This window comes from Phoxinus phoxinus, assembly GCF_949152265.1.
Source record: "Phoxinus phoxinus genome assembly, chromosome: 17".
NCBI lineage: Eukaryota > Metazoa > Chordata > Actinopteri > Cypriniformes > Leuciscidae > Phoxinus > Phoxinus phoxinus.
This window is the reverse complement of record NC_136892.1, coordinates 21,001,418-21,025,266: the sequence shown is the minus strand read 5'-3', so window position 1 is coordinate 21,025,266 and position 23,849 is coordinate 21,001,418. Positions and strand designations below refer to the sequence as shown.

Here is a 23,849-nt window from a genome sequence, read left to right as displayed (position 1 = left end):
GTCCGACTCCTCTTAGACACATTTCAATTGTGTTTACACTTAATTGCATCATTTCATGTTTGGCAAATACATCAGTTGCACAAGGGATGTAGAAAGCCTTTCGTCAGCGGGGTAATTCTCCGAACTGACAGTGTCTTTCTGCCAAGAAGTATCATAGTAGTACAATTTCACTCTTTATCTCTCACAGATACACAGCAACGCTGATGCGTTATAAAACATTTCTCATTCTGAACTCAATATAAGCTTTATTAAAAGACATTAGACTTCATTGATACGACAGCTGGCAGCATAAAGATGTTGATCATCTCACATCATGTAACCTGAAATGTATTCTGTAATGAAATGCATCAGATGCAAAATCAAATGAATTAGAAGGTCATTTCTCAGGTCTCAAAAACGATTAAGCACATTTATTCAAGCGGTAGGCTATCAATAGGAGAGATGCATATGATCGACTCGATATGCAGAGCAACTGTGCAGCCATCAGAAATTATATGTAAATGATAGGATTTCATTTGCCATGAACATCTGTTTTTCTATCCACTTCTCATAGCAAATCAGAAATAAGGTGATAAGGTTTAAATGGCAGCTCCTGGTGTGAGTGACAGAGTTGATGTGTTTGGTTTTGTGAGTATAAATAGAGCAGGAGGCAGAGCTTCAGTCTCTAGAGTATCACAGATAATTGTTATAGATCCACTTTTCCTGCCTAGCTACCTGACCCTGTCTGTCGAGCCTCCCATCTGTCTAGAAATATTGAAGAACAGCATTCATTTCATTGGTAATCGGGGTTGGGTAGCTATATCATACCAGACTACACACAACATACAGCTTTTTCATTTTTCTGCAACCTAACCCCTAATTATTAACTGAAGTATTCACTTAGAAGCTGAGCAACGTGAACCGAGTTATTCATGTTGTTGTTTATTTGCCCGAAGCGAGTTTCTCTCCTCTCACTTTTGTTCTGATAATTTGAATGTTGCTTGCACCAATTACATTGCGAATTAGCCGTTTCGCATCACAGTTGCCAAAAGGCGTTACGTGAGAGGTCTTAATGCCATCCAACCATCTGTAAGCATAGCTGCATTTTCTTCAAACAGCTTCAGTATAAACCTCCGGGTCATCGAGTCTGTTTTGTTGTTACAGCTTAATGATCGCGCATATTAACTTGTCTAGGTCAGTTCAGCTGCACAAATGTCTATTTATTGCACTTTTTGAAAGTGTTTGGTGCCGTGAAGCTGCTTATCAGCAGCTTAATTTGATCGAGCATCCTGTTTTTTTGTTGGATGGAGGCTTTCCAATAAACAGTCTGTTGAGTGTAATTTAAAAATGGAGTCAGCACGATTAAGCCAAGTGTTTTTGTTGTTTATTGCAAGGAATTTTGAAAAACAGCACAGACAGTGGCTACTAACTATTTATTTTTTACATCCCTTGTGTTTTTAGGCTATATCAGTTTTCGGAGTCGCTTGGATTGTGGCAAAAGTTATTGCGCAGTTGCCAAAGGGGTGCTTTGTAAACATGATAGTTATTCTCATTATTAGTTATTTTCAATTATACATTTTTCAATTATAAAGTAATTACCGGTAATTGAAAAGAGAATGCTTGATCGTTTCTTGCTGTGGGTGTTCAACAAAAGTTTGGAGTCAGTACGATTTTTTATTAAATAGAAAATATATACTTTTAAGGATGCTTTAAATTGGCCAAAATAAGTGATAGTAAATTAATTTATAATTTAAATTTCTATAAAAAAATTATATATAACTTTTAAAAACATTTTTATCATTGCATATATCCTGTATATACAGTATATTGTAATTTAAGACTTTTTAAAAAAAATCCTTTATAAACCAAAAATCTAGATTTTCTTGGCAGCACCTAATGACTTTTATTTAGGGCCATTGCAATGATTATGTTATGTAATGGTTAACATTATTAGTTATTATTCATTCAGATAGTTAGAAATGTCATTAGTATTCATTGCTTCATATGTTTTCTTCACGGATCCCTGGTTGAGAATGCTGGCTTTCAGCGAACACCAGAGTAGACAGTTTGATTCATGCTTATATTTGACACATAAATAACACCCATGTGGAGCCATTGCCTCTATGGAATGACAGATTTTGAAGGACCTTGAGCTTGACTTTGATCATGTGGTAATGCCTCTGCCATCGTATGATGTCCTTACAAAGACAAAATGTTCCTTTAAGTTGCATTAGACACACTTGCACTGTAGCTTTTTGTGAAATGATCAATTACTACTGAATGCTGCGTTCCACACTGATTCATTTTGTGTTTTTGCAATTATCTTTTTTCATTTATTTAAAGGCTAATAGTTTTATATGAATAATGAGGCATTTAATTCTGGCTAGAACACAGATGTTTCTGATAGAGAAGGTATTAGCTCATTTTGTATGTGGATGTCAAATTTTATAATGTATTTGCCACACAGTTTGGCTGAGGATTTTATGAAAAGTCTGTGGTTTCTGGTGGCTAGTGAAAAACAAAAAGTTCAATAATTGGACAAAAAGTGCCAGTGCAGAACTAAAAATATTCCTGGCAGAACACTATTGTTGTAAGTGGTATTATATATATGTAATGTTTAGGAAAATTGCCGGTGTTCTGCACCATTTTTATTTGAGCGACTTCCAGATAGTGATTAAAGGAAGTTTAGATATGAGCTTTATGATTAATATGACTCTACCACTAATATGAGACACAGAAAAGGGAAATGTGAGACTTGATTGAAATTTTTTAGACATTGTTGAGGCTTGTTATGTAAAGTATACATTTCGTGTGTAGGTTTAATCTAAAATGATGACGCATGAGATTGCAGTTGTTATTTGGTAACTAAATCAGTTTTGTTTGGCCATTCTCAAATGTCAGAGCTCACCTCGCCCCTGGTGCTGTATTGTAATCAGATGCGAGTATATTTCTCCATTGTTACAGGCTTGATGAATCCAATTTGTTTGGCTTGTTTGTTTTGCAGAGATTAGTTCATAACACTTCAGAATGGAACAATCAAATAGCCGCTGGCATATCATCCTCTTGCCATGTTAATCAGAACGCTGTTCATTTAGTTTTGCTTGATAGACTTTCAAGAAGTACTATTCATTAGGGCCCACTTCCCATGATAAAACAAAGTTATTTTGAGTCAAAACAAGTTCAATTTCACAGACAAACAAAAAAACCTTGTCCTTTAAAGAGCGAATCCCAGGGTGAGGCGTCTGATTGATGACTCTGACATTTATGTGTGTAATGGAAAGATGTTTGAAGTGCGAATGCCCTCCAGCACAAAAACAGTGCAAGAAAGTAGAGTATGTTCTTATGAGATATAGACATGAATTGGTAAGGTATTGGACTGCTGCATGGCTTCAAAAAGAGCCCTTTAAACATGATTTCTCACATGCTTTCAGAACGTCTTTCTCAGGCATTAGAACTTTTTTTGGAAATCCTTTCCATCCATAAATGGATTTATGTTGGTCATATTACTCTGAGAACTATAGAGTCTAAACTGGAAAATGTCAAGGGGAATACAAAGTCACTGATGGTCTTAGATGATGTTTTCTCTGGAACTCGGGGGGGATAGAAGTATGGAAAGAAAAAAAGTTTGTTGATGCAAACTTCAACTGTGGCATTTCCTTAAGTGGTGAAATATTGAGCTACATTTTGTTTAGGTTATTTTTCTTCTGCAGAACTATTAGTGTCAGTTTTTTTTAACCCCAATGAAGTCACTTTCCAACTCAACCAGTGCTTTGAATATCCATTTAGACTTTCATCATACCAAATAGAAAAAGATGAGAAATATTTTCCCTTTGAAATCTTCTGCAAAATGACATTCATGGTCTGCTTTTAAATGTAATGTTTTCCGTCTCATAGCAGCGCAACCATACCCCTAGATGATCTCTTAAAACCCAGTAAACACAACCGGAAAACCCAGACCTACTCCCTGTGTGTAATGTTTTAGTATTTTTGGACTAAGGAAGGAGTAGGATATTTTTTAATATTTAAAAAAAGTATTTTTTACTTGTTTACTTTCTTAATCCAATAGAAAAATAATTAATTTGATATTTTTGTCAGTTTCTTTCCCAGATGAGTTTAAACCAACCAATAGTGCATATTTTTCAGTCTAATTTGAATGACCGCAGAGATTTTGTTCACTTGTTTTACTCTAGGTGAATATGTGGGTGTGCATACATTTGAATAAATCAGCATGCTTAAGCTATGACAGATCCAACTGTTTGTCTCTTTTTATTGTATCATAATGCCCCACCTGTTTTAGATATCTTTAAAAAAAATCATAGTTTTCCAGCTGTCATACAGTCTATAGGATTACACAGAATCAGTTGTGCAAATGTAGTCTGCTTAAATCCTCAAGGGATGAAACTAATGCCTCTGACCTTCAACACCAAGAAAGTGAGGTTAAATCGCATTATAGGAAGTTTAATGAAGTGCCGATAGTCTCAGATCAGTTGGGCTATTGATGCACCCAGGCCCAGAGTGGCCATCAGGAGAATTGGGAGAATTCCCGGTGGGGTGCTCGTAATTTGGGCCGGTAGTACCACTTCGTCTCAAAGGCAGTTTTCTCATGGGATCCGTGCACAAATCTCTAGTTCATTTTCAACGAGAGACACACTGAAAGCAGCAAATCGTTGGTTTTAGTGGCGAAGACAGTGTGCAAGCGGTGCTCATACACCCGGAATCCCGTCACATGCATGTGCACAGCTTTTCGTAGAGGTTATAAATATTATTATATGCCATATGTAAATATTACACACTTTAAGGTGAGCCTCATAACTTCTTCCCCTCCCCCCTTTCTCTCTATACTTTACATGCATGCGGAAGATGCATGTGTGTTACATTTGTGTGACTGATAATTGAAGTAACTAATCACACACCAGTTTATGCTATGCATTAAAAAGTGTCGTCTTCTCAAATTGGCAGATAGTGCGGATTCTCTCTCTCTCTCTCTCTCTCTCTCTCTCTCTCTCTCTCTCTCTCTCTCTCTCTCTCTCTCTCTCTCTCTCTCTCTCTCTCTCTCTCTCTCTCTCTCTCTCTCTTACTCACACACACACACACACACACACACACACACACACACACACACACACACACACACACACACACACACACACACACACACACACCAGGGAGAAAGAGTGAATCTGCATAGACCTATCTACCATGTACAGAACAGATAATAGTTGTAAATTAAAAGTTTAGGTGCTTGTTGTTTTTTCAGTCAAAATAATGGTACATATTTTGAACTATCCATCAGTGTTTTTAGGAACTCAGTAAATGTGAACATTTTTGTTAGGCAATTAATCCTCCCTTCTAAATAATAATAAAAAAAAATCTTTGTCTTCTTTTAACTAAAGTTGCGGCTATCTTATAACCCCCTCACACAAGCACTTGTCAATGCTGGGGTGTAACTGTGCGTTCACAATGCCGCCGGCGAGAGCATCAAAATTCGCTCTGGCTGCCCTGGCAACAACACTGTAGAAAGATTCGTGGACGCTTTTTTTTTTTTTTTTTTTTACTTTTAAACTTTATTTAAAGGTGCCGCAAAGCAAACACGCATGTTGATCGGTATTTGTGCAGACTGACCACAAGTAGGGTATTTAACCTCGTGAAATCTTTTAAATGTGAAATTAAAAAATTGATCAATGGAAGAAACTTAACAATTATAGTTGCATGTTTGTTAACGAAATATACAAATTAAAAGCCATTTGTGCGGTGTGGGGCTTATGTGTTCATGCAAGTGCCTAATTTCGACATTAGCTTATAGGAGACATTTGCTAGCCTTGGTCTTTAATTAACATTAACATTCATTTGTGTGCATCACAATAACTGCTGGTTGAAGTGTAGCGTTAATGCAATTGGTCAAATCTGTGTTGTTTGAGCAAATTAATTGGATTCCCGCTGAAAAACAAGCGTTCTAGACCGAAAGTGTTTAACAGTAGTGGAGAAATGGGTAAAAAAGTAATATACACTAGATAATGGAAAATGCTTGGACCTTGAATTCTGAGGCTCGTCTTTAATTTGTTTCCTTCCCCTATTTAAAAACCTTTTACCTTTACCTGTTAATTAAAAAAACGGTACTATACTGTGAAAATGATTTTGTCATAAAGGCTGCATGATTTAATTACAAAATGCTGTTGTATATCATGTCACACTGCAGTATTTGTCAGCTTCCCATAAGTATTTCATGTCATTTCCCCTCCCTGTACAACAGAGGGATAGATGCACTGTCACATAATTATCCGTCCACCTATCTCACAGCAGACAGCTTGACTGCTCATTACTCAGGATCCGGAGTAAGAATACAGAACACAATAAAGCAGAAATAAGCCTAGTTCTGCACCACTGCTTCATTTTGTCTTTGAGAACCTTCTGGTTCTTTGCACGATGTCTTGACGTCCAGCCTGGTCTCCACTTGGAGAGGACAGATGGCTGGACCTGAACTGCTGCTTGACATCAGGTAAACAGCCTCAGCCATTTTTACAGCTTGTCAGGACATCATCTTTGGTCCACTGCTCTCAGGTGAGGTTCACCAGGTAGGGCTGAGTGGTATGACGATGGAGCATTGCAATCGCAGAAATCCCTCAACCAGTTTTTTTTTTTACGACAGCTCATTCAAACATTTTTCAAATATAGTTGTTTTCTGTCTTCTGTTTTTAACGCGTGTTATATAATATGAAGCTGTTTTGTACTGATGCCAGACTTATTATTAATTTTTTTAATTATAAATAGGCTAATCGTACCTTTTGGTATTCATCCAAGTTCCAAAATAATCAAATAGAGATACAGCTGCAGAAATAGGAATAGGAATTACCACTTGATTATGTAATATATAATACAATTCCTGCAAAATAGCTTTATTGTGATTTATATATGCTGGTTTGGTCATATCACCCAACTTTACTTTTTTCCTGTTGAATATACAGACATGAAGTGTGTGAACATCAGGTATTTCTTTGCTTTTCAAGAGAGAACAGAACAAATCTCCATGTTTGTTTGCTCACCAATGTTCTTTGAACTCCATCCATTTTTTAAAATCCAAGGTAAATCCTGTTTGTTTAATTGTTTTTCTTTTATATATATTGCCACCCTTTTTTCTAGACTTTGAGTTTTGGGGCTCTTCTTTTGCCTTTGCTATCATGTTATTATGAACATATTTTTCCAATTTGAATCGAAAACGCCTCAAGCTGTTTCAAGAGCCCTGGGATGCACTGCAACACCACAAAATCTGTAATGCAAACATCTTGAAGTGCTCTTAGCACCAACTTAAAGAGGGGTTGTTTGCTTAATCTATTCAGCATAATATATTGCATCTCCCCGCTAGGATTTAAGCAGGAAAATAAAACTGGCTACAGTTTTATTTATAAGATTTACTTTTTTGGTTGCAGGCAGGCAGTCTCTTCCCAGTCAATTAGATCTAGCAATTGATCCATAGCCTGTGCCCTGCTGGGTGGGTCAGATAATCCTTTTTATCCCCCATGAACGTCTGACGCAAAGACCTTTCAGGTTGTGTTTGGTTACAGCATATTAAAAACTGTAAATCGTGTCCAAACACTGTCCTGCAGAGTTTAGCTCCAGCTTGCCTCAACACACCTGCCTGGAAGTGTCCAGTATGCCTAAGACCTTGATTGGCTTATACTGATGTTTAATTGGGGTTGGAGCTAAACTCTGCTGGACAGTGGCCCTCCAGGAGCAGGATTGGACACCCCTGCTCTAGGCCTACTTGTAAACTGTAATCTGTCTATCAATCTATCCATCTTTCTTATAATTTGTTATATATTTATATTATAAATGTGAAATATATTTTTTCCTTGGTTCCTTCTGTAGCTTGTAAATGAGTATTTTAAGTATGCTTGTCTATATTGGCAGAAGAATTCCCCTTCATTTATTTTCGTTAACGGACATGAACCGTTCTGAATGGTTTGAAATGGTTCTGGAACCCTATAGGCTCTGGTGACTAGACCCATAAACCGAGGAAGTTCCTTCATCTGAAATGTGTGTAACTTGGGAATTTGGTGTGCGTCTCAGACTGAGACATATTTCATTGATCTGAGGCCATTTTTACCCGTGAGCTCTCGGACCAGCGTGAGATCTTTTTTCAGACCACCTGTGGAGCTTCAGATCAAGGGAGTCTCTGTTTATCTCTGAATAATTAATGCTCTCCTGAATTATCCGCTCCTGTCTGCAGTATACAGAGCACCCAGAAGCCCAGCCACTAAGCTCCTCGCATGGACTGAAATCCAAATGTAATATATTATTTTTCCTGTGTACCTTTTTTCCCTTCAGTGCTCTTAATGCGATGCAAATACCTTGTTTTGTATGCAGCTTACAGCCACCTCGCTTTCAGTATGCTTAGATGCAAAGACCTGAACATTTCATTGATCTGCATTTTATGCAACCTCTAGTGAGGATCTTGGCTAAAAGCAGAATTGTAGGCTATAGCTTTGTGTTTTCTAGCTCAACAAGGTGCTGGCAAGGCAACACTAAGGTTTGATTAAGGTTAAGGTTTGACTCCCAGGAACCGCATCTAATAAAACGTATACTTTGAATGCACTTTAAGAGCTTTGGATAAAAGCGTCTGACAAACGCATGGATGTAACGAGAGAATGCATGTCAGTAGTGTTTAGCGTGATGTTCTCTCTGCTCAATCACTGCTGTCTCAATTCTCTTCTACTCTGATCATGTCTAAATATACTCTCCCAGCTCCATTTATACAATTTTTTTTTTTTTTTTTTCCTCTAGTGTTTTACAGCTGTTAGATTTTCTTTGATAAAAAACACATTTCCTGTGGCTCTCTTTAGGGAAAAAAAGAGGAGAACTCATTAATTTTTGCTGATAAAGCACCCAGACGAGCTTCGATAATGGGAGTTCACAGAGCCATTTTACAAAGAGTAATATCTGAGGCAACATTAACTTCAATTAATTACTTAGCTTAATGGTCAGAGCTTGCTTGTGGGCGTATAAAGCTGATCAATCCTCTTCACTGGACACTGGGCTGTTAAATCAGTGTAATCAGCCCCTCTGTCTGTCTTACTGGGCCAGACTGGTGTGTAATGAGTCTCTGAGTTGCAATTTTCCTATTCCTATTAAGATTTTTATCTTCAAGCAGGCAAAGATTGGTTCATTGTCTATCTTTATATTTCTAGATGAAGTCTAAAAGAGTACTGCAATGACATAGCTAGGAGTTGGAGAAAAGTTCAAATATGTAAAATTCATAAGAATTTGTAATAATTAAAAAATCTGATTATTTACATAGCCATGTCTAATGCTAGGTTATTATTAGGGATGCACCGAAATTTCGGCTCCTCTCAATATTCTGCTCTATGCACGTGCAGCGCTCAGTTGCTTACGGCCCATGCCAACGCTCATGTACCGCTCATGCTAGCAAAGCAAAGTCCGCTCAAATAACGTGCCGACAGGAAATGTATATGTACCGGGTAGTAGTATTCTTGTTTCTGTTTGCAGTAGCCCTATGCTGTGGTGTGTATAGCCATGCTGGGCAACGCTGGTTAAATGATGCTACCCTCTCGTTCACTGATCCACTCCAATACACTCTGCTCACATTCTCTGATGAGAATAGCTTATAGGACTATACATTATTTGGATAATTGGTCAAAAATAAATCTGTTCAATCTGATTCTGTTGCATAGAACTGATTAAAGAATAATATATTGATATTTAATATTAATACATTTTCCATCCAATTTTAGTATTGCTTTAAAAAAAGTGGTTATTTTATGTTTCATTATAATGATTGAATTTCATTATTATACTAATACAATTATACAAAAAAACTACAAAAAATACAATACAAAAAACATACAAAAAATTAAAATAGAAAACGGTGTACACTATTTGTATATAATGATCATTGCCATCACATCAAATGTATACATATGCATTGTATTTAATATTTCTTAGTATTCTATGATGGTATTTTTTAAAAAATAAAATAAAATGACGGACTGATCTTTTATGTATCCTAAATATAGACAAAATATATTTGCACATTAAACATTGATCCATTTATTTATTTATTTTTTTCACTTTTTGTAGCATTAATTTTTTAGTACCGTAATTTAAAAAAATTAGTACCGTAATTCATATTTTTTGTGATTGACTTGTTTTTTCATAGTTAAAAATGGAAATTCTTAGTCTGGGACACTGGACAATAATCTATCTTAACATACATACAAATATTGAGTAAAAAAGAACAATGAAGCCATGGTAAAAAAATTCTAAGACCTTTATATAACAAATGCTTGAAGTCAGTGTTGACGTATAGTATTTCAGTTCAGATTTTATGCAGAACCACCTCTGTGCTGTTGCTGGAAAAATTGACACGTCTTGAGGTGCTTAATGATTTCCACTCCTATTTTTTCCACATATCAGATTTGGTTCTATACCTGGATTTCTTGTACTGCAGTCTTTTATCTTCCTCTTCTTGCAGATTCCTGCTAGATTAGCCCACTTTAGGCTTATATACGTGCAAAGTCTTATTGATCCTGACAGTACATGCTTGTGTAGCGCAGATCTCATTTGATGTCCAGATTAGCCAAGGTCAGATATAGATCCACGAGGATATCATTAACGTAAAGAGCCCAGCCTGCCAGTTCACATTACCTCAACCAATATACTGCAGTATTTCTTAGCTTGCGTAAGAAAAGCAAAGTTTAATTTCAGACTGTGATGTTACACAGACTTTGATTTTCATTTGAAAGTCTTTCCAAGTTCTAGCAGCACAGCAGCTAACTACCCAGTGATCTGAAATCAGGGTCCTGCGGTGTTTACAGAAGGAACCAGTGGGAATGCTGTGTGTTCGTATGTTTTTGCCCACTTGTCTATGCAAAATGAGAGATTTAAAGAGCATTAGTGTGGCAGAGACGTGTGTCGTGGGACTCACACTGCCCCCCTGTGGGTGAGTCTCAGCGTGAGCTTTTGGACAAAATATCAGGCTGACAAAACAAAAGGCTTATACAACATGCTCACAAATTGTATCCTACTGGTTCCTGCCGTCAGCCTCGGTGCACGCCACTCCGTCAGATGGCTTTCATTAGTCCTTTTTTCAGTAAAATCTATTAGGAAGGCGTCAGAATAGTGGCTACAGATATAATGATGAAGCATAGATGTTTAGACCGTAATTCACCACCTTGCTTGTGTGTAATTCAATGATTTAGGCCTTGAATGCAAAGCCTTAAATGAGATGTCTGTAGTCCTGCATACAAATGGCATCTCTTAAGGAAGTCATAGACCAGTAAGAGTTCACATTGTTATTATGATTAGCTCCCAGAGGGAGGTGCTGGTTCAGTCTCTTCAGCCCATGCTTGCCTCAGACACTCACACACACTGAGTCTGCGGCAGGAGCCACAGCGTGTTTAAGGGTGCCGGACACGTATTGGTCTTTCTGGGAAAGCTGCCTGTTTCCGGGCAGGTGCTGTTGGCTTCCCTGACAGTTCTTAGGAGCAACGAACAGATTAGCAAGCAGCGTGGCGCGTATAGTTGAGCTAGGGTTATGCAGGGAGGCTCCTTAAAGCCAGAAATGTTAAATAGGCCCTCTGTGCCCACAGCTCAGGATGCCTGCGGTGTCAGGGCCAGATCGCCTTCATACACCGGCACACAAAGCAGTCGGCGGTAAACAAGCTAAAACCCGTCAGAAGAAGCGGGGGCCGCGCAAACGAAGAGAAAGTCTGAGAGAGTCGGATCTGAATGGAATTGGCAGCAGAGGGGTTTAAGCTGAAAAGGTCATAGCTCACTTTGCCTTTCAGAGCGTCTCCGACAAATTATCTTAGAAGTCGTTTGCGCATTTGCTCATGGAAATCAATTGAAATGCAATGACAACGTCAAAGTGTTGGTGTGATGTTTTTTTTAATGACCCATTTTATTAAGAAAGATTTTCTGCACCTTCCTTCCGCCCTCCCCTATTGCTTTATTCCTCATTTGGTGGGTTTTTCACTAAGTCCTTTCTTATACCGAGTATGAGGAGGATAAACCTCTTATTGCGGCAGGAACATAATCCCTTTTGCATGCCCACAGCGAAAGTATATTACACACCAGAAGTGGAGCAGATACATCTGTGACTGTGTATGGCACCAGGAACCTCCCACATCTCATGATCATAGTAAAAAACAAGAAGAAGAAGCCGCCTGAAACACTTTATTTGATATTCAACCCACTATCATGTGGTTTAACAGGGTTTCAGAACCAGAAATGCATAACATCCAATATGCAGATGATTCAGGGTCTTATGTGCTCAATCACAAAACTATTTGTCTATTTCGTAAAAAAAAAAAAAAAAAAAAAGGTTCTGAGCTGTTGCTCATTCTGCAGCCTTGCTGCACAAGTTGACAAGACAGGTTCAAGTCCGGCATGCATTGTGTCTGATTCAATGTCTCCTCTTTCTGTCTGACAGTGTCTTGTAAATTTTAACTTTTACTGTCTAATAAGAGGCTTAATAATAATATAGTTCACTCAAAATGAAAAGTCTGTCATCATTTACTCATCCTCATGTTGCTCCAAACCCAAGTCTCTTGTTCATCTTCGGAACACATATGAGCCATCCAACCAATGAAAGTCCACGTTTGGAAAGACATTTGTAAAAGTACTATATATGAATCAAGCGTTTTAATCCAAATGTAGAGCTCATCAAAATCGTAAATGGAATGTTGATTGACAAGCAAGCACATTTAAGCTTTCATGTTACCATATTTGATGAGCTCTATGTATAAATAATAAAGGCCAAATTTAAATCTGTTCATCATGTAAAGCATTTGTGTCTCTTCAGAAGACTATTCAAATGGATCACGTTTACGATCTCTTTTTGTATGTTTTGATGCATGAAAGTTTGGTTGCATGGACTTTCAATGAGGAGACCGAAATCTCGCGGTTTCATTAAAAATAACTTAATTCGTGTTTTGGAGATGAATGAAAGTGTTTGGAACGACATGAGGGTGAGTAATAGATGATTTTATTTGGTGAACTATCCCTTTAAGCCCCTTCCACGAGTAGCATTCCCAATAAGTGTAATGTTTTGCCATAGTTCGATTAGTTTTTACTTATGTGAAAGTGTCATTTGAAAGAGCTTGAAAATAAACTGGCTAATGGACTTTCCAATTGGATATGTTTTAAGGGCCACCCATTTTCACTGTTAGATGCTCATGGCCCAGCAAGAGCACCATCACTTTGTTCTCCACTTTGTGACAAGCCTGCCCTCCATCCCTGACAGCTCATTGATTACCGTGGTGTGCTGCCTTTCGATCGGCTCCCTGATGAATTCTCTCAACCCTGAGATCCTCCCTCCCAAGTTTTCATTTGTCTTTATCCATCAGAGCATTTCTCAGGAGGGTTACCATGAGAACATGCAAATTCCGTTCTGCACCGTTGGCTGTCACCTTTCCCTTTCTTTTGTGGCATAAACACTCAGTGATGGGTGCAACTATTTTGCAGTGTCTTTCCTGAAATGACAAATCAGCCCACACTGATAATGGCACAGAAAGCCTGACAATGGAAATCATTGGGAGATCAGACACCTTGCCAATTGGTCTAGCTGATGTTTTCCTCTTCCATGACGGAGAAGAAAGCGATTCATCTTCCCAGGCTATCTGTTGCCCTCGGTTGCTATTATCACCGAGCTGTAATTGCCTGGTTTTACACTTGGCTGAGCGGCTTCCCGGCCTGCTTGTAATAAAACTGTAGGCAGAAATACAGAAGACATGGGGAGAAGAGAAACCGAAATAATGAGCTTAGTTATCCAACTCTCCAGATGCAGGATGAAACAACTGGAGAAGAGGGGGTCGCAGCACGTCCTGATTTACTCTGTTGTTTGATGATCTCTGGAGAGGTTTACATTCTTATGATTGGCCGGGTTGAGTCTTTGGCAGTGATGCAATGGCAAAACCATATAGCTGTATCAAGCTGTATTTTTTTTTTTTTTTTTAGGGTAGACGGCTATCTCTAATTGTTGTCTTGCTGTGAAATGGCAGCTCCTGCTGTTGGTAACCAGCAGTGATAGAGCAATATTGTCTAATTAACAGGCGTGTTAGCTCTCCCTTATGCCCGTTCCAAAAACTACCAACAGCCTTGTCGGTGTATACTGCACAATGCACATATTCTAGTGTTGACCATTTGTAGTGTATTTAGAGTAAATGTTGTGTTAAACAAATCTTTAAAAAAAAGGAAAAAAAAGTATAGAATGCCTCTCCTAGTCTGCAATTATTTGATCAAAATATTGCAATTTAAAATAATTGTTTTCTATTTGAATATATTTTAAAATGTAATTTATTCCTGTGATGGCGGAGCTGAATTTTCAGCAGTCATTACTCCAGTCACCTGAGTCACATGCTCCTCGAAAAATTATTCTTATTATCATCCATGTTGAAAACAGCCGTGCTGCTTAGTCATTTTGTGGAAACAGTGAAACTTTTTAACGGGATTCTCGATGAATTGAAAGACACAGTTAAGGGTGTTTCCAAGATGGCCGCCATGTAAACTGACTTGCCCTTATTGAACTTCAGGACACCTTAGTTGTTATGTATTGAATAGCATCAACATATATTGCTTGGGAATCCACACAGGTAACAATTGATATCCCAATATGGGGAAAAAACTATTTAATATTCTATCCAAGCTGTGCATGTCCCAGTAAAGTCCTTTAGGGCTCTTGATGTCTGAGAAACACACTTTCTGTGGTTAGCTTATTAGCTTCTGTGCTGCTTATTTACTTTATAAAGCCAAAGGCTACCATAGAAGCAAATGTTTTTTTCTGGTATTGAGGACGTGAAATTGATGTCCTGACTGAATGGGAGTGATACCTTATGGCTCAAAGCCTAAAACATTTTTCTCTTTAATGGCTCATTCAGGGTATGCCAAGGTTTTGATTGACAGCTAAATTCTCCGGTGTAGCCAGAGGAGAGGCAAGGGCTCAGCTGGATTGTTTTCCGTGGCTTAGGTTCCAATTCCCAGCGCTCCGTTTGGCAGAAGGGATCCACTTTGGCGTCAGTAAACTGTGACCGTGTCTCAGGGCTCTGATCTTTTAATGCCTAGTCCCAAGAACTTTCCATTTGGAGTCACTGATCCAAAACCAAAAGGGGGTTTTCACCTTGTTTATATAAATTGCAGCCCACAAAGCAATGATTTGAGTTGCAGGTCTTGTCAGAGGCATCATCAGTCTTTTGCTTTCAGCTGTGTGGTAGTGCACTTGGGTCTCTCTTGCTTAGAGTTGTGAGTCATGAGTTATATTAACAGAAGGTGAATATTGTTCCTCTCAACATGGTTTATTTCCTCAATAAGCGTTGGGACCGAGCTGCACATTTGCCAGATAATTGGAATAATGGAGTTTGCTGGTTAGTGCAAAGCTGTGGCTGCTTATCACGCCATATAGTGTAGATCCTTATGGAAAGGATAATATTATTGCAGTATATTTAGATTGTTTGTTATAAATTAGATTTATTTAGTTAATTGTGCTTTGTAAGATATTTTTTTCCAGTCTCTCTCTCTTTCTATTCAGTTGAAATGAAGCATGAAGCCCTTTAATGGGTTGCAGAGTGCCACAAACTTTACCCATAAGGCTCTTCCTGCTGAATATCAGCTACTTTGTAAAAATATGTAAATTTTACCACTTTTTTTTTACAGCTTGTTAGAATGAGGTGAATGGAGAAAAAAATCAATGCAATGCAAATTTTGAGCGGGAAAAAAAAAACATTGAAGGGAATTTTTTTATATCACAGCCGCATCTTTGTCTGACAATATGTTTATACAAATGTGTTAGATAGTTCAGTGGCTCGTTCAGTGTTGCCTTTGAATAATTAAGTGGGCGGAATTAATTTCATAGATTAATGCAGCAGAAATGAATAAAGCTTATATTTATGGTTGCAAATTTGTTAGAAATGTGTTTGCTTTGTAGATAACTGAATATGGCATGTCTAGACTGAATCTTGTTGCAAAGTTTCATGCGCATGCTAAACATGTCTTAAAGACTCCATGAAGAGGGGTGTATTTTTTGAATACTATAACAGCTAAAAATATGACAGAAACATTCAGAAAATCATTTAAGATTGAAATGAGGTTTTAAGACTCCTCAGTGTTATGAAACACGTGTGCTGCTGACAAACACGGTGTAGGAAGCGGAAATTAAGCTAATCTCACAATGTTTATTTTGGCTCCAAAAAGGAAATTGTGTGGTGGTGCAGCAAACAGGATTTGCCCTTCGTTTCCCATCATATCTCAACAGAAGTGTGTCTGTTAAGCAGCCCTAGGATTACGTGGAGAACACCTTTACAATGCAACACCACCTACCCGTCCTGTTCAAACCTCTTTCTTTGAGCCAGCCAGGCAGGGGTCCAGTCGCCCCGACCACACGTGCCAGTTCCCTCTAACCTTTCCTCACTCACAGTTGTGTGCCACACAAACAACTCTCTTCACAGCAAGAGACTGAAGTGCACTCTATCAGTTTGCCAAGTGCACTTTATCAGTGTGTCGGCCCGAAAATCAAAGGCAGGTCATTTGTCCTCAGGCTGCGCATGTTTACTTTGAGTTGTTGCTCTCACACCCACCCACACAAAATATATACTGAAATGTACTCACGGTTCAGTCGGAGAGGCGATTAGGCCTTGCTTCAGTGGTGGTGTTTGAAGAGGGAGGAAATAATCATTTGTGCACATCCTGAAGGGATAGACTGGTAGAGATTAAAAAACAACAACAACAGATAAATCCTTCAATGAATTTGACCATATTCTGTTTGTCATTGCAATACTTTAGGCTTTTTTAATATATATATATATATATAGGGTGAAATAAATACTGACGAGGTGACGTTACTGATATTGACGAGTGGGCGGAGAATTCGCATCAGCTGTGTGTGTGCTTGACCATTTTAGACTGGACGTGCTGAGATGATAGCTCAGTTCACAACGACAAAACACACAGATCACTTTGGTCTTGTCAATTGAACCATTTGGCAACTTTTTAAAAGTAAACTTTCCATTCAATTCAAAATCTTATTGGCATCCATTTCGGCATCTCGCGCTCATCATTCATCCACTCAAAACGTAACGTTACAGGGGGTCGCGCAGCGCCTCGTATTTAAAATTCGAAGACATTATTCTCTATGAGTGTACACACACCGGCGGCGCCATTTGGCGTTTTTATTGCTGACCTTAAACTGAGAAAGTGCGCGTCCGATGTGCGATATGAGTTGTCCTAGACAACCCTTCTCGTCCACTCTTTGGCCGGCTCGCTAGTGTGTGCGGCGTCACCAGCGTGCCTGTTGTTTTGTTTCTGGTCTAGCTAGATCTGGTGTGGTGTTGTAGTTTTAATAACATTACTTGTTGCAAAAGCATGTAAAAAAAAACGACAAAGTTTGCTAGGCGTTAATCTTGCGATAAAAAAATTGACGCTGTTAAAATGGGTTTGCGTTAACGCCGTTAATAACGCGTTTAACGGACAGCCCTAATTTTAATACATTTAAAATGTATTTCTGTGGTGGAAAAGCTTAATTTTTCTCATGGTCCTGCAGAAATCATTCCAATATACTGATTTGGTGCTCAAGAAACATTTATTATTATAATCCAGGTTGAAAGCAGTCCTGCTATTGAGTATTTTTTGGGAAACTGTGATCAGGATTCTCTGATCAATAGAATTTATTTTAATTAGAATGTTTTTAACAATGTAAACTGACCAAACTTTTGAACAGTAGTGTATGTTTTGAGCTCTCACATTTCTGACTGGTAAAGCGGAGGCATAGCTTTTTTTTAAATAATATTTGCCTACTGGGATTTGATTAGATCAGAGGAACATCACAGAAATGACTCCTAGGAACATCAGATAAATTACGCCTGTTATTATATACTTGTATAACAGTGGGGTCTCTGGGACACCAAGCATAAAAACAGTAAGTCATTCTCAAAATGAGTTTTCAAAGTGCAGGTTCCTGTAGTCAGTTTTATGAGACAACTGCATTGCTGCTTGCTGCTTCTTTCAGCAATGCATATCCTCAGTATTGAAATCCCTCATATTTGGCATTAAATCGGAGTCAAGGTTGTTTTGTAAAAGTGAGTGTTTGATGCCACAGACAAATTTCTACATTCATTGTTTTCTCTGTATTTTAAAGTATGTCCCTATTGAAATGGGAGTAGTCTTGAAAACTCTGCTCTCTAGTCATTCGAGAAATGTCCTCACATACCTGTATATGAGTCAGAATTTCTTGTAGATTTCATTGAGAGGTCATAGATGGTGGGCTTCTTTGACTTGAGGCAGTTAGCAACTGCCCAGCAGCATCCTAGGCACAGCACACCCTACCGAAAAAGTCAGTCCAACTCCAATATCATGCTGGGGAGTTTTGCACTAATCGCATGTTCTTCAGAATAATGTATAAATCAATCTAGATAATTTTTTCCTTTCAGCTTTTGGGTAAATATGCATCCTTTTCATGCAGAGAGAGCATCTGACTGCAACAGTTCGACTAGACTAATAGTGTCTCTGATGCTGTTATGAAAGATTACTAAACTTGGCAGGCAGCTCGTTAATAGTCTCTGAAGTCGTGATATTTTTTGCCTCACCATCTGTGGTGTTTTCTTTTCTTTTCTCTCTCTTTTTCTTAAAGCTCTCCTTCCTGTCAATAATGTCGTTTAGCGCTCTGAAAGTGATTTGTTCTGTGGACATTCAGTGGTTTAATACTGACTAAGCAAGACTCAGTTCCAGACCAGGACATGACAAGATTTCACTCCCAGATCATTTTGCCATCTTCAAGCATTGTTGTCTCCATCTCTCATGCCATACTTTAGATTGTAACAGTGAAATTTATGATATCCATTAAACACGCTCTATAACTCGCGTCATTTAGTCTATCTCCGGGTTTGGGATTGATTTGCGCCAGTCAACAGTCAGACACCAAAAGGACATTTAGAACTGTTTTCCTGGGGCGACTAGCCACCTTCTCCTCCACACAGGGTCCAGAATTAACACGTGCCAAACACTAAATACAAACTTCTAAATAAAAGATGCACGTCAGTGATCAATCATTTTTAATAGGAAATGGAATATTGCAAAGTCTAAGTCGGCCTATTAAAATGATAATCTATCAATAATCCTTGCTGGTTTAAAAGGTTCTATTTGTTAACATTACTTAATGAATTGGGTATTGTGAACTTTATTAATAGGTTGCAGAGTTTATTAATAGGTTTATTATTAATATAAATTTATACAACATAAAATGTATAATTGTGAAAATAACTTTTAACATATTAATAAATATTTTAAAAGTGTTGTTTATAAGTTAATGTATTAAGTATCATGAATTAACAAAGTAATCAAATTTAACCTTGCTGATTAATGTTACCTGTGGTTGAAATAAAAGGCATAGTCTACTAAAGGAAACATTTGACATGGCTTGTTTGTACCAGATTTTTCCTAAAATTTTTTTACTTTACTATTTTTTTCTCAAAATTTTCTTTGTTGTGACACCTGTGTGGAATATTCCTCATTTAACCGCAAAAACAAATGTATGAGGAACAAAATCCTAATGTTTTATTGTGTTTTCGTCACAGAGTGACCGTATTATGATCTATAAAAAAAAATTAAAAAATTTGTTGTGTGTGAGCAGGATCCATGCTCAAAATGCCAACAAATCAGTTTGTCATTAATATACAAGGCAAGGGAAACACTTAATAGTTCCACTGTTGTGGATAGAAATATATATTGTTTATAAAAACTATGCAAAATACAGTTTCATGGACAGTAAGAATATTTATGTCCTACCATTAGCAAAATCATAATTTTCGACTCGTGAGTGTTTGTTTTTGTTTTGTGCGCTGCGCGCCATTAGGATCTCTCTGTAGGGGGGACGTCAGGCTTGGAGGCTGGCCGCCCTCTCGGTGAGAAAATGCAACCAAGCCTGCCGACTCGTGCCGAGCACATGAAGCTTCCAGGCATGCCTTTTTCGGTTTTATTACCACCCTTCCCTTTTGTATGCGACTGCCACAAAACGCCAAACAAGCCCTACTTCGAAGCATTTTGTTTTAGTAATTTCGTTGTTCAGCCCATATGTCATGATATCCATCTCTCCACAACATTTTCACATGCCTTTCTGCGGCTTTTTCCGCTCCCTCCCTCTTTCGCCCTGTCTTTTTGCATCCTCCCCCCTTATTCCTGACTTCTCTTGTCTCCACAAGCCTTAGTAGAGAGAGCAAGAGCAAGCACATGTGGGGGTGGGGAGGAATCACAGCTGAATTAGTTGGTTCTCTCTGATTGGTTGAGAGGCTGTGTATTGTGGGTAGGGGGGAGAGAGCGGGGCGGGCGACATTTGTTTATTACATATTTCCCCCCCTTCTCTTATCTTGTGTTATCACGGCAACGGCTCCTCCTATACAAACATAAAATTGACAGTGGAGGGGAAGTATCGGGCTCACTGTATACAAGGGGAGGGGTGTGTGTGTGTGTTTGTATATATGTGTGTGTGCTGTCTGTCTGCCTGAGAAAGAGAGCCATTTAATTTGTGGAGTGAGCAGGGATATGCGTCAGTTCGTCCACCGTATCCTAGACACTGCCGATGCCGCGTCCACAATCTGCTCAACGTCACGGTTTCATCAGGCAAGAGGGGTTGGCGCTCGGCGACGCCACCACCAGAAGAGAGAGACAGGCAGAGAACGAGAGAAAAGCAAGGCAGCATTGGGGCACTGATGCCTGTGCGCGTGTGTGTTTGAGTTGTCTGTGTGGGGCTGCCGGCGGTCCGCTGCTCCTTAGTTACTCTGGCTTCTTGCTGCTGCTGTACGTCCTTCATCCTGTTTGCCTCTGACACCATGATTTTTTGTAATCACTTAGGTGAATACAAGAAGGACGAACTCTTGGAAGCTGCGAGGTGAGTACATGTCTTCTCAACCTTTCCTCATGTCATTTCCCACTCTCTCATGTTTCCGTTCTCTTCCTCCCTCCCTTGCTTTTTCCATAGACACTGTTTTTCTTTTGTCTGTGCACATGGATATGAATTAAGGCATGTGTCGGAGAAGGTGCTGTCAGAACCAGGAATGTCTCACTCAATGGATGCATTTAATACGTACATGTGATGCCCTGGAGGAGCCCACTTCCTACACAGAGGACAGGCTGAGAGTTTCCATTTAGCTGCATGCCATGGGCAGAATGCTTTATTCCATGTGGTGAATTCTGTTTTAATTGGTTTCCGAGTGCTGCAGGTGAAACGAAAGAGACAACTTCACATCCTACCTGTTGTTGGGGGAAACTCCATTTCACCGAACACCTGATTGTAACCATAGGACACCTAGCCATGGAGAAACAAGACTGCCTTTTGAAACACGTGACACGTAGGCAATCCCAACAGTCACCACCTTTTCGTTACAGAGAAAAGATGTTCCTTTTCATACTCTGGTCTACATCTCCATTGGCCTTACCCCCCTTTTTATACCCCTGCCTTCAGGCACAGCCCACAGCATGGATACAAATCAGGACTCTTGTTGTTTTAATGATCAAGAGAGAAAGGAACTACAAAGGCCTTGTAATTCTCTCCAACATTAGGAAGAAAGATTGCTAGGAACACATGATCACAGGGGGCTTCACTGTTGTGGATCTCTTACCCACCCACCCCCCACCCCCCAAAAGGATGGCATGAGCAACGCTATAAATTGAGAATCGTTTTTAGAGACTTGCAAAATGGAAGATAGGCAATGCAGATAGACTACTATTTGCAAGAAAGTCGGGTTTGACTTATGGCCTGTGCTCTTCTTAGTAGTAATCTCCCGAAGACCAGGATGCATCTACAAACGCATCAAGAAGATTGATGACACCCTCCCATTCCTCAGCCTCTCTTACCAGTTGTAATCTCCCAGCCAGTCCTATTTTTCCATGTTGGTGGTGGGGTGTGCATTTAAATGAAGGAACTTATGTTGTTATTCATTGAAGCCAGTTTTCTGCAGTTACTGGCAGGAGGATACCAGAGCAACTGGGGAGAAACAAACTGCTGTTTATGCGAGGTTCTGCCAAGGCTTGTCCTGTAGGAAAGTCTCGGACTCAAGTCTGCTATTGTCATAGAGTAGTTTTTGCTCGCCTGCAAGACCCTGACAGTTTCCAAAGATGGAACTCTCGACGTCAACATGTTCCAGCACAGGAGCACAACCACATTGTTTGGCAGCTAATATATCTCCTTGCCATTGTTCATCTTTTGATTAGAGTGGGATCAGGCCCATCTCTAGCCACAGATGGCATGAGGTTTTGGTCATAGCCGTGGCAGGCCTGTCAAATTCAACACTGTGTTTTAGCTTATGGTGCTGGCCATACATAAAAGTCGTTGCCAGGTGCTGATGATTCAAACATCTCCAGGCCACAAACTGGAGCTCCAGGTTACGGCTCACTCCAGTTACAGCAGGAAATTTATATAGAATATCCGCAAGTGCCACTCCTATGCATATGATACATTTAAATTGAAGGTACCCTGTCGGTTTCTTCTTTATGTTCCATAAAGTAAATTACCAATAGATGCTGTTCGTCTTACATCCTCCTTTCTTGATTATGACTTTTATTCCCCCATCTCTCCTTTTATCCTTTACTCCTTCACTCCTTATCTTCTCTGTGAAATTCACTGTTAGCTTTTTCTTTTTTACTGTTCCCCATTGTTCTTTAAAAATTGCTGCTTTGCCTTAGGAGCGGAAATGAAGAGAAGCTCATGGCCCTGCTTACGCCATTAAACGTGAACTGCCATGCCAGCGATGGTCGTAAGGTAAGAACATTCACTGCATCATTAATGTTTGACCACTGTTGTGTGAATACTCCATCGAACTGTTAATATTCTCCTTCTGACAAAGTCAGAGTTTATGCCATATTTCATTTTACATGAATGAAAACAAGCTACACGCTACACTCTGTTGAATGAAAACAAGCTGTTTTTCATTCATAAGCATCGGAAAGTCGGTTCACACACACAATGTCTCTCAGCAGAGTTAACTAGTCTAGTCTCAGTCAACTTCTGTCCATGGTTAATATAGGTTTCAAATCTTAATTTAGTTTTGTTATTTTGTTCAGCATTCACTCATTGTTAGTTGCCCCCCGAATACTTTATGTAAGTAGTTTTGCAGTCATAAAAAATTATTTTAGTTACGTTTTTAAGTTATATTAGTTACATTTTTTTTTCTGGTAACAGAATCGTTTTTAGATTTTGTTGTATTTTCACTAGTGACACTAACACTACTTGCGTCCTATTGGGAATTATAGTTCCAACCGAAATACAATTGTTTCAAATCGACTAGTGAGACATTGCCTTCATATGAATATTTAATTAAATATGGTGTCTTCCATGACTAAGCTTCATTGTGAAAATGCGGCATGTTTCACTTCACCTTGCATTCATTGGGTTAATTTTGCAGTTGAAAATAAGTTTTTATCATCGAATAAATTGGATTTGAAGCTAAGAAGCATCACTCTTATTTAATTGGTTCATATTTAATCAAGTAGATAACTCAAGTAATTTATGTGGAACTGCCATTTAATTAGACTAGTTGTTGCTGCTGTTGTTGTGCGTGAGTGTAGCATTGGTTCCAAGATTAAAGCAAACCCTCAGGTTTTTACGAAGATATACTGCAGTTTACTTGCAAGAGTACTAGCCTGCAATTCACTCTTTGTATGTAACATGAGCTTTAAATTGAGTTTTTGGTAACGCTTTATTTTACAGTGTCCTTGTTACATGTTTTACATATAGTTCCCATAGAAATAACTATAAATTATGCATAATTACGTGCAATTAAACCTAAACCAAACCCTCATCCTAACCCTTACCCTATAGTAAATACATGTACCGGTAGTTAATTATTTTTACTCAGTGCTTAAATGTATTACAAGGT

At 38.7% G+C, this 23,849-nt stretch overlaps 1 protein-coding gene across 2 annotated transcripts in view; it reads left to right on the top strand.

Annotated features, from left to right (window-relative positions):
* tnksa (tankyrase, TRF1-interacting ankyrin-related ADP-ribose polymerase a) overlaps nt 1-23,849 on the top strand; it is an 89,554-nt gene that overhangs the window by 17,743 nt on the left and 47,962 nt on the right. For both annotated transcript variants that reach the window (XM_079586253.1, XM_079586252.1), the window contains exons 4-5: nt 20,827-20,863; nt 22,657-22,732. In XM_079586253.1, coding sequence (XP_079442379.1) covers nt 20,827-20,863; nt 22,657-22,732 — 113 coding nt within the window. The remainder of the gene's footprint in view (nt 1-20,826; nt 20,864-22,656; nt 22,733-23,849) is intronic.